General features: G+C 36.9%; 1 protein-coding gene across 1 annotated transcript; it reads left to right on the forward strand.

Annotated features, from left to right (window-relative positions):
* Window positions 1-1780: 1780 nt before the first annotated feature.
* RRH (retinal pigment epithelium-derived rhodopsin homolog) lies at window positions 1781-11285 on the forward strand (the record flags this gene model as incomplete). The annotated part of the gene is made up of 7 exons (XM_084627143.1): window positions 1781-1919; window positions 5673-5863; window positions 7437-7536; window positions 8345-8498; window positions 8883-9051; window positions 9159-9337; window positions 10800-11285. 7 exons carry the CDS (start codon window positions 1781-1783, stop codon window positions 10900-10902), a joined length of 1035 nt encoding a protein of 344 aa, XP_084483269.1. The 3' UTR covers window positions 10903-11285.
* Window positions 11286-12461: the final 1176 nt, after the last annotated feature.

The following is a 12461-nucleotide window of genomic DNA, read 5'->3' on the forward strand; positions in this document are numbered from 1 at the left end:
TCAAGAGTTTCAAATGGAATTAGTGATTTTGGGCGTTGTCATGTACACATTAGGTTGTAGGGCTGCTACTAGCAGGTCAGGCTTCTGTACCAGGTTTGGACTTGCTACAGAGCTTCCATCCTGGAGAGAGATACAAGAGATGTGTTCTCCTTAAGATACTGTAATCCACTGCCAAGTATGGCTGTTACCAACTGAGGTAAGATATGTTACGCATGAAGCCACCTAGTTTTAGCATTCCAGCACAGGCGCCTTAAGTTTTGGCTGTCCAACTTGAGCCACATCAAAAGGGCCTGCCTTTCAGAAAGTGCTGAGCACCCACCCTCAGAAAATCAGGCCCCTTCAAAGTGTGTCAAATTGGCTGCCAAAAATCGCTACTTTTGAAAATATTGGCTGTTGTTTTTTCTCATTTCAGCCATTCACTTGATTGTAGCGTGTTTGAATTTACTAACAGGGAGATGGCAAAATAACAGGCTCAAATGGAATTATTTAATTTAAAATATTGAAAATTATTTAATTAATACAGTATTAGACTACGTGAAGGAAACCTTCATTACCTCCTCCTGTTAATGGTGAAAGGACGGCACCCTGGTCTCTTCCTTGGTAACTGATGGAATTCTGGCTGTGGTCATTCCCAAACTTTCCTTTTATAGAGTGTGAGGCAAAAATGACTTTTTGGTGGGAAAACTACCTTCCCAGTCTTAATTTCACTATGTGTTCTGTTTTTGATATCTCATTTTATGTGTTTACTTACAGAATTTATTTTATGGAAACTTAGTTTACATAATTGATAAGCTAAAGGAATTTCTAATTCAGTTATTAAGAACACCTGTTGTAATAACCACTTCCTTTGAGTTAAAAACATCTTTCAGTGGGTCATAATTTGTCGTCACAGATGTTTTCTGCGATTTATGAAATGTCCCTGATAAATGACAGAACGTAATTGAGATTATAAACACCCCCTTATCAATTACCCAGTCTTATTTATTTTAACATACTTCCATAGGGTCCCTTCCCTGGATGTCTTGGCTATCTTTGTAAGGTCAGGGTAAAAGGTTACATACATTCCATTACTGGGTTCACTTTCCCTTCATGTACTAGGTTCAACTGAAGGACAAAGAACTTTTCAGTTTCAGTAGGTATAGGGCACTAAACATATAAATATACAACATAAAAAGGATTGTGGTTAACATGTAAAAAAATTATGAGAGTTTAGCATACAGAAATCATGAAAGGTTAATATTTACTAGTAGGATTATTTAAGTCAAATCAACAAAGACTTCTGAGAAGTTATAGTAAGGAGTAAAAGTGGAGTTTAGATGAGGTGTATCCTACATTTTTAGAGAAACTATTTTTTATTTTTAGTGTTCCTATCCTGTGCTCTCTGTGATTATTAGAATTAATTCCAAAGAAGGCTGAAGTTCTATTGAATCTAGCCAACTCTTGTCTAGATCTTCTGAAATGTTGCACAAGAAGTTGAAGTAAAAAGTGTGGGGGCATGTGACAGCTAATCTCTTTAGCAATAAGACTCTGAAATGTAAGCATCTTGTTGGAAATGCACCTAGTTCTTTGCTGCTCTTTGTTTTGCTTAGAAGCTTTTCCTTGCACAAATTGGGCATGTAAACTCCTTTGCATAGTCCAGTTAAATCCTATTGGTAGCTTGTCAGCGGAGGGTGGGGGGACGGGAGTTTTTTAAAATTGTTCAGTGAGTCTGTTTCATAATGGAAGAATTTGCCTGAAAGGATCTGGGAGTGTTTTGTGTATGTCCTCTTGAAGAACTGACATGGAGGGAATACCCCAGTTTCTTCAGTCTAAAATGTTTTGGAATGTTTCAACTAACTCCTCAGAAAGTGAAAATGAAGCTCAGTCAGTCTTTTCACAGACTGAGCACAATATAGTCGCAGCTTACTTAATAACAGCAGGTATGAAGGTTGGTGGGTTATTTATTTTTTTTAATGGGAAGTTAGGCTTCAATATTCATTTTGGGTTATTGCCAATGAAATATCTTTTATATACAAAAAGCAAAAGGTCTAGTGTCTCTCAACTTGAAGGTAGATGAGTAGATAAACAACCGGTGACTGTAAAATGTATAGAAACTTCTAAAATGAGGGGTACAGTTTAAGACTGCATTATTTAAAAAAGTGTATTTTGCTTATACGTGATTATAGCAAAAACTGCGGAATTCTGCCAGCGTGCAAAAGGAATAAGAATAGAAGTTGCAACATTTTGCATTTTTCACTGATATGCTTGAAGTTATCCTGATATGCCTCTGAGGGTCACATGTTCACAACAATGTATGTGTAATCTGAGCATGTGCATGGGTGTCTGTGTGGAGGTTGTAAGCGGAAGTGTTGGAATGTCACTGATAGGGAGGGGACTGCTCATTGATGGGAGATAAGGAGACTCTTGTTTCAGTAGTATGTTTGTTTCACTGATGACCCATTTTTAGGAAAAGTAGCACACATGTTGGGGGCCTGATCCAAAGTCAGTTTACTCCCACTCATTGCAGTGGGCTTTGGGATAAGAGTTGGAGGAGCTGAGATCAAAATATGAAGTAAATAAGATCAAATATGAAATAACTTTTCTTCAAAACTTGTTTATTTCAGTACGACAACTGAATGTTTCAAAAGTAAATTCTTTAATTCTACAATCTAGCACATTTAAAAATATGTCTGGGTTTATTTTATGCCTGTTCAATTGAAAAATTAAGCCATTTTAGGTATACATATTTTTGTTAGGAAATATTGTAAGTTTTGGGCATACTTTTTCCAACCAGTTTCAGCGTTATTAGTTTATGAAGAATTTTCAACTAATTATTCTGATTTTTATGGTTTATGTGCAGTAATTATGAAGGTCAAATTTTACTCAGTGAATCTTTTTTGTATAGAATTTGACAAATCGTTTTTCTGTTTAAGATGAACTCATTTAGTTTTTTTGATACCAAGGCTGATATTTTAAACAGCTCTAATCTTTTTTAAGTTCTCCTTGTAGTTTTGCTAAGAATCTATTGTACTCAATAATAATCTATTGAAACTCCAGATATGCTCTTTTACTCATTGGTGCCACCAGATCATCTGCAGATAAATTGATAATACTGGCACTCTCAGAAATGTAGGTCATTTGTCCAGACTTTGATTTAACTCAAATTGACAGGATTAGGGTTGTAACAATGTCTGGTTTATCAAATAATTTGACCATTTTATGAAGAGCAATATTACCAGGAGATACAGAGATTAGCAAAGGCAAAAACCTCTCCTCTTTCTCTCCCACCTGGGCAACTGACATGTGGGTCTGTTGTATGTATTTGCCAGTTGTGTAAACCTACAGTGCTGGGTTTTGAGTTAAAGGGACATAGTCTACCCAACATTCACACTTCTGTCTGAAAACATTTTACTAACTGTTACAAATACGGTCTGAAATAACTGTAGCTGAAAAATCTTTTTCTTTTCTTTTTCCTTTTCTCTTTCTTGTTACTTTGTCTTAGTTGATTAGGGAAGCAGTGCTAGCAATGATTGCAGCTATAGTATGAACCAAGGTTAAGTGCAGGAACTTTTGCCAATGAGTTTGGTCCATTTCTGAACACCTCATTCTAACAAATTCACATCCTGAACATGTTGGTCAGTAATTGAGTTCCATTGTCATGGGAGAAAGAGCTCATCAGTGGAAGACTTTAATCTCATTGTATTAGTTAGCAGATGGAGAAGATGACAAAGGAAAGGAAATACAGATACAGTGGTCACCATTAAGTCAACATTTATCAACAGCTATCATGCTATAGTATCAGCAGATATTTCACCATGCTCTGAAAATGAAATAACTGCTGGAGCTTGGTTTACAGGGTGGTTATTTTTTGTTTTAATGTTGACCACTGGTATGCTCAAACCATTTCTGTCTCTGTGGCTTGCTCACAATGGTGAAATGGAACCATCTTAAATCAAGTGCTTCATAGTCACAGAATAGCTTCATTACAAGTGAAGGATTACTAACTGAAGCTGCAAACTCCCTCTGTAGTTAAAACATTGTATCTATTCAGGAGTTACATTCTACTTAATTATTTTGAAGTTCACAGTAACAGGGTCCTGCTCTATTGCCTGTTGAATAGAGACTGCCTTAATTTTCTTCCCGTCCGTTAGAAAGAAGAATAAGAGAGGGGAGCCCCCTTTTGCTGTTCTTGATCAAAAAATGTACAAGGCTCTGTTACCTTGATCGTGGCAAATATCACAAGGTTTAATTGAGGAAATCCTTTCATGCCAAGACATCTCACAGAACAAAGTGGAGGCATCCCTATGCTATTTCTGAATCTGGATACGTTTTTCCTTCATTTTAATAGTTTGTGCTGTGCCGTTCCTGCCATTGGTAATCATCAAAACATATGTGGCCTTTAGGTACACTCAGCACCTTCTTGTCATTTAAATGCATGCTGTACAGGAAACTTTTCCCGTCTGAACACATGCCCACTCTGATAGCTGCTAATGTTCTGAACAGCTTGTGATAATAAAAAGAATGCAATATAGCTGAAAAATCAACAAGACTTTGCTACATTTGTGTTTAAAATATTTGATTTAAATATAATAGTTTCTGTAATAAGATTCAGAGCTCAATTGGTGCTGTTGTTTCAGTTTCTCTGGCTGTATATTCAATGAGACAACCATACACTGATGCTCATTGTGAAGCTGTCCCTACTGGTTGAGAATGTAGGAAAAATTAGGGTGCTTTGTTTTAAATGAAATCATTAATGGAGAGACAAGAAAATGGAGACTTCATTCATATTGATCCTGCAGATAGCATGCTGAGCACACGGAAAATAGTGTCTCCAGCATAAGGGCAAGTGCTCAGCACAAAGCAGCTGTGCAGAATGGCCCTCACTTTGGGTCCAACCATGCTACTCGTGAAGCCAATTGGAAAACTCAAAGGAAGCAGGACTGGACTTAAAGGAGTGGAATATATACAATGTGAGCAAACTCCTATGCCTGCAATGAACTGACCACCGATGAGCAGGGAGGAAGTGGGTGTGCCTAGGATGGAGATGGATGATCAAGGCACTCTAGCTTACTCATAATTTAGCACATGCAAATTCTGTGCATAGTAGCCATTTTCATTATTTTAGAGTTCTGCCGCAGAGCTGTCCTTAGCAGAAAGCAAGTTACTGCAGTTGCTGGGAGGGTCTTCCACATAAAGGCTTCTGTTGCATCTTGTGAAGCAGTATCACAGCCAGCAGTTCAATGCCAGAGTGTTTTTGCCAGCCCAACCAGCCTGCCGCACCCACTCCTTTCAGTGTACTTCATTCTGCTGGATCATGACAATGCAGTGTGTTCAGCAGTGCTAGTGAGGGCTCAGCACTACTTCAGCAGGATGGAGCTTTTAAGATTCTAGTCTGAGAGATTCTGGATACTTGCCATACCCATTGAGCTCAGATAGTGAGGCCCTGATTCATCAAGATACTAAAGCATGTCCTTTTGTACTTAAAATTAATCATGTCCTTATAAACCTTAGTGAATCAGAGTTTGAGACCGTAAATTAGGAAAGCTCTCTCTGTTAAATATGATCTTTGCAGATTCAAATAAACCCATTCTATATTTAGATTTCATTATGAGTATGTATTTTGGTTTGTTACTACCTATACTGTATCTTTATTTCTGCCACTTGTAAGGCTTCCTTTTTCTGTGTTTTCACAGGGGTGATAAGCCTTCTCAGTAACATAATTGTGTTAGGCATCTTTGTTAAGTACAAGGAACTTCGGACAGCAACAAATGCAATTATTATTAACCTGGCTTTTACCGACATCGGTGTTAGTGGCATTGGTTATCCTATGTCTGCTGCTTCAGACCTACATGGAAGCTGGAAATTTGGCTACACTGGATGCCAGGTATTTGGGATTTTTTTATATTAAATCAAGGACCAAACAAGTACTAAGCAATTAAACACAAACCTGAATATATGAAAAATACCTTCCTTTTGATTTTTTTAATGTTCTTTAGCAATGGGTCCAGGTCTGGATCTGAACTTCCTTAAAATTCAGTGGTATATGGCTCTGAGGAGTTGCTTAGGACTCATTGCTAATTTTCATTATTTAAACTTTGGAAGATTATTGAAGCATAAACTTGTATTGATGTTAAATATACAATATTAAAATAACTATAATAAAGTAAATCCCATTACTTATTGTAGAATTCATGGATGCTTCTCATCACTCAGTAACCAAGATTTTCAAAGTAACTAGTGATTTTGGGTGCCTCAATCTTTGGGTGGTCAAACGGATACACTTTAAAGTATCTGATCTGCAGAGCTTGGGAGCTTAGCACTTTCAGAAATCAGGCCTCTTTAAGGCATGTCTATTAAGGTACCCATAAAATAGACTTTTGCATAACCAGTAGTCATCTTGAAAATCTTGGTAAATATTCAAAGAAATGGCCATCTTATTTTAGAATTTGCACAATTTTTCTCTCTTCATGTAAAATTGTCACTAAAAACATTGTATCATTAGCAGAAATGTAATAATCTTTGCTTACTGCACATGCAGTTACTTAAATATGATTTTAAATGAGTATTTAGCAGCCATATTCATTATACACCCTGCAAATATTTGTCTGGCAAAAATTAAACAGGACAGCAGAATGCTCCCAACAAGATCTGAAATCACACACAACTTGCCTGATTGCAGATTTAATTTCAAATTCAAAATTTAGCCAATGTTCACCAGCGATCCAGGGCAGCTCATTTAATTGCATCTAGGATGACATATTTTGTGGATGAGATTTGAGAGTTTCCACTGTGCCTTGATTTGAGTTCTTAGGATCTTCAGAACTCTAAACTCAACTTGATCTAAACTGAAGAAATCCTGAAAACTGAAATCGTAGAATAGTGTGAATTTCTGTTTATAACTTCTGCAGTAAGAAAAATGTTTGTGTTTCCCCAATATGCAACAAAAACATTAATTAAAAAATAAACAACTTTGCATCCCAGGATCATGAAATTCATTATTTAACATGAGTTAAAATAAATGGTGACTTTTGGCAAACTTCTTCAATGGGATTTATGAGGTCTTATGCAAGCACACTTATCTTAAAATGTTTAGTTTTACTTAAGCAACTAAAATTGTTAATAAAAAAAGGAGTACTAGTGGCACCTTGGAGACTAACCAATTTATTTGAGCATAAGCTTTTGTGAGCTACAGCTCACTTCATCAGATGCATCAAATAAATGGGTTAGTCTCTAAGGTGCCCCTAGTACTCCTTTTCTTATTGCGAATATAGACTAACATGGCTGCTACTCTGAAACCTGTCAAATTGTTAATAGTTTGTTAAACAAATTGGTCATTGATGAATGCATTGAATATGACCCATGATAACACTTAGCTTCAGGACACAGGAGGAGACTCAAACCTTTGGAAGCATTTGCAGTCGTAAGTGCAATGGACATGTTATCTTTTTAAATTTCAGATCTATGCTGCCTTAAATATCTTCTTTGGAATGGCAAGTATCGGGTTGCTTACAGTTGTTGCAATTGATCGTTACCTGACAATCTGCAGGCCTGATATAGGTACTGTTCTCTTGGATATAACTCTTGCACAAAAATGATCATTTTAATCATTTATTAGTTGACATCTATGAACCTTCATGCAAGTTCTTTTATTTCCTCTTGTGGAAACCTACTTCCAAAATTTGGGCATGGTTCTGCAGTAATTGGTTATGTGAGCTATCCCATATATAGCTAACAAAGTCATGTATATAGAAGGAAGCCATTGGCCTTTATTAGTGGAATGTTTCCTGACAATAATTGAAGCTGGGGGGGGGGCGACAAAATGGGTTAGTTAATATATTTTATTGGATTCACTTCTGTTGGTGAGAGCGACAAGCTTTTGAGCCACGCAGAGCTCTTCAGGTCTGTGAATAATTTAATAATACTAAGAAGACTAATTGAAGCTGACCTGCATTCTTAATATCATTCATTTTCTATATTGTATTTTTCCCTTGATCTTTATTATGGGTTTAAAAATTATAATGGTTAATTTTTTCACTTTCCCTACATCCCCCCGGTCTTTTTCTTTCTCTCAATTCTTTGATATGGCATCAGCAACATCTATTATTGCTAGCTTTGTGTGGGGGAAGGTGTGATAATGCTGAGATTTATTCCTGCTCTGTTTCTGGGTGTATTTAAATGTCATTTATCTGTGATATAGGAGAGCTTAAGTAAAATGGGTGAGCTGCAGTATGCCAGGTGTTTGTAAGGATCATTTATAATTACTATGCTAATTGTCTTGCTTGGAAACATTTTTGGTTCAAATAAAACCTTGGAGAGAGGTAAAAGAATAGAGTGGTTTGATGTAAAAATATTTGCTTGGTTACAGGAAGAAGAATGACTACCTGTACCTATACTTCCCTGATCCTAGCTGCTTGGATAAATGCATTCTTTTGGGCCTTGCTCCCTGTTGTAGGTTGGGCTAGCTATGCCCCAGATCCAACAGGAGCCACCTGCACAATAAACTGGCGGAAAAATGATGCGTAAGATTTTGAAAACTTTGTTTTACTTTTCAAATGTAGACCCATCACTTATTTTTATTCACCACTGTGGTCAATGTTTTCTCCTAAGAACATACCATGCAATTTCTAAAAGTCAATGGCAGTTTAGAAGTAGATACTGAAGTAGTCTATAATAAATCAAAAAAGGATGTTAGAATACTTGACATTGGAAAGCGTTAGGAATCCTAAGTGTAAGAGTCACTGAGCCTAATAAAACGTATCAAGTTGAAGAAATTGTACTTACCTTTTGAAAATGTTTTTTCTGACTGTTTTATTAATAATAAAACATAAGGGAACAATGCATTTTTCAGTCATTTTTCAAAGCTGCACAGTTGTAATATCTTGTATTTATTTTTTGGCTTACAGGTCCTTTGTTTCTTATACAATGACTGTAATTGCTGTTAATTTTGTCGTGCCCTTAACAGTCATGTTTTACTGTTACTACAATATTTCCCGAACAATGAAACAGTACACTACCAGTAACTGCCTGGAGAGCATCAACATAGACTGGTCTGATCAAGTAGATGTCACAAAGGTGATGGAGGAGGGTCTTAATTCTTAAATTAATATAATGTTTGATTTTGCTATTGGTAAGCATATATAAATGGTTTGGTCTATCAAACATTTTTTCTTGTTTTACAGATGTCTATTGTGATGATTGTGATGTTTTTGGTGGCTTGGTCTCCATATTCCATTGTATGCTTATGGTCTTCCTTTGGAGACCCAAAGAAGATTTCTCCTGCAATGGCCATCATAGCACCTCTATTTGCAAAATCTTCCACATTCTATAACCCCTGTATTTATGTCATTGCAAACAAAAAGTAAGTGTCCCATTTTTAAATTAACAGCCTCCATCTACTTTATGATTACTGGGCATCCTAGTTGTGTAGAAAGACCTTCTGTAAGATACAACAAAATGTTTAACAAAGAGATGGAAAGGTTAAACCAGTGTTGAGTTATCTGTGATGAGTTGGATGATCTTTTGGACAGGTTTTAATAAAGGTAGGGGGTAGTATCTGTGCTATATATGTCTGAAGGTGTCTGACAACATTTCCATGATATCTTCAATTTTATCCTCATAAAAATATTTTGCAAAACAATTTCAGATACAGTCCTTTGCCAAGATGGGATCAGGGTGAAATTTGAATCCTATCTGAATCTGGGACTGTCTGCTTTTAATTAAACTGGCTAAAACGTATGGCTGCTTAGGCCCAAGAGATCCTCAAAGTATTTAGCCTCCTAGCTTCCATTAAAGTTAGGAGGCTAAATACCTTGGAGGATCTGGGCCTTAGTGACATGTAGCTCCCATGGATATAATTGCTTGGCTTGGGAAGTGTCCTAGTGGGGTAGTTTGAGACGTTTAAGAGCAAACCTACAAAGCTGCTGGCTCCTCTTCTGTCAAAATAAAACTATATCATATTTTGAGCATAGGTATCATATTGAATTGAGATAATAATTTTGGGACATATTCCTGGTCTCACAAAAACAGCCAAAATCAAAAGGGTTTTGCTTGTGGTTCGGAAGTATACAGGGGTTGGGGATGCTGGAATCCTCCCCTTCCCATTCCCCAACCTGCAAGCAGGGTCTGGGACATCCATACAGATAAGCTGAACTGTTACTGCTGAGTAGTTGATATGGTCTGACTCTTCTCTCCAACCCTGTTGGTTTAGATCTGCCCTTTACCTAGACCCTCATGTACCACACAACCAGCATGCTTCCATTCACCGACTCATGTCCCTACATTTTATCACACAGCTGTGCTGGCGGGCAGCCCAACATGTGCTGGCCTGACTCATGGGGTCCACCAAGCACCACAGGCGGTGCTGCTGTGGGTGCTCTCCCCAGGGGCTAGGGCTGAGTTAAATCAAGTTCTAGAGTTTGCACCAGTATCCCCTGCTCGGGAAATGACCAGTGTTCCCTCTAATTTTTCCCACCCATGTGTGGAATGAATTTTGTTTTGTGCACCAATATGGAGGTGATGTGTGACAAAAAATAAAAAATGGGACTGTCCTGAAAAAAATGGATTGTAAAGGTCACTCGAACAAAATTCCACGCATGCTAGTTTCACACTGATGCAATTCCACAGACCTCCACAGAGTTCCTCTTGATTTACACTGGCAGAAGACGAGACTAGAGACTAATTGAATTCTAAAAGTTTTATTAAAATAAAAAGCCTTATTGTTATAGCACATTTGAGGAATTTGATCTTAATTTATCTCTGTTTTTGCTTCTTTATCTATGCCTCTAATCATCTGAATTTTTGCTTCCCTCCTCACATTGCAGGTTCCGGAGAGCAGTCCTGGCAATGGTTCGATGTCAAACTCGGCAGGAGATAACTATTAATAACACCTTACCAATGAGTGTCTCTCAGAGCACACTGACATGACGAGAAGCTGCTTGAAAGCACTGCCACTTTATTTACCCTATCGTATATGTTTTGTACACTACATGGAAATAAGTGGTCAAACCTGGGCCACAATTAAATTTGTATTACACTGTAATAATAATCCACTCCAACATGCCAGTTTGTTTCTCTTTGTCTCAATAATATTTAATACAGTTTTTTGTAAAATGCCAAGATTTTAGTACTGAAGACTAGGCCAATTGGCATAATATGCTTATCCCTCTTGAAAGGCGATCGTGAATGCTCACTGTGTTTTGTAACTCTTGGATAGTGGGATAAAATGGTGTGGGAGAGAGGAAGGGAGAATAAAGCAGGATCTGCTTAATTGTGCTACAGTAACAGAAATAAATTTTGTGTATGCGTAATTCTTTTGGTATGTGTAATTTTGCTCTTTGAACTCTAAACCAGTTCCCAAAACTTCTGGCACAGTACTACTGTATCCTGCATTCCCTTCCGTGTCTTAAATGCACAGATTGATCTGACCTGAAAAGGTTGCTTCTGTGCGTACTGTAGTATGCAGGCCTATTTAACTCCAGTATTGCCAACTCTCTTTATTATCAGTTTTGCGATATTATGTGGTTTTCTGCCTTCTGGAGTCAAGTGATTATGTGAGAATCTCAGCTTTCATTTTAGAAATAGTAAGATTCTAACCTTCGTGACTGCAGAGAAAATCTTGAAAATGTGACCCAAGCACATGTTAGAAGTTCAAACCAGAAGGCAAGTAACCCCCCCCCCCACACATTTATTATTTTAAGAAAATCTCATGATATTTGAGGCCTGACTCATGGTTTTTGAATGCCTAGGGTTGGCCATCTTGGGAGAATCAGTTTATTCAGGGCTGAAGGGATGAATATCTTTTCAAAGATTCAGTTATAGGTGGTAGTTAACTTGATATTGGTATTTCTGATGTTTGGAGAATAAATATCTTGTCTACCAGTAATATAAAATATGAACAACATTCAGGCAGATCTCAACTAAAACTGCTTCATCTAACTACAGCGACTTAACATATTGAGTTCACTTCCTCTTATCCAGTTGCTGTGCCTTTTTTAAAGAGACACAGACCCTTTTGGAATGCTGGATGTTGAACTTTTTACCTTTCACTGACAATAAAACAGAGAGAGAATATAGTTTGTTCTGACATCTGCTAATCTGTTCTAAAAAGCAAACATTCTAATGCTTCAAGGAAGAATGAAGAACACACATTTTAAAGCACAGTCTAAGGGGATTTCACTTCACATGATATTTTTGGTGCTATCAATTGATAATCAGTAGATGGCACCAACAATTAGTTTATTTCTTTGACTGTTCTATTAACATTTAAGTTTTATATGAAGTCATCTACATTCTTTTCAGAATGCAACTATTATTTAAATATATTTAAGCTTTTTGGTAAAGCCCCAAAAAATTGTTTTAAAAAAGTTGTAAAACCTAACTCGTGCTATTAATCTTGAATGTTTTTAATATTAAAATGCAGGTACATTCTGCATTGTACAGTTATTCAGTCTTAGAATATGCCCCTTTGAGCTTATTATTTCATA

The sequence above is a fragment of the Lepidochelys olivacea genome, assembly GCF_965140295.1.
Source record: "Lepidochelys olivacea isolate rLepOli2 genome assembly, chromosome: 4".
Classification (NCBI taxonomy): domain Eukaryota; kingdom Metazoa; phylum Chordata; order Testudines; family Cheloniidae; genus Lepidochelys; species Lepidochelys olivacea.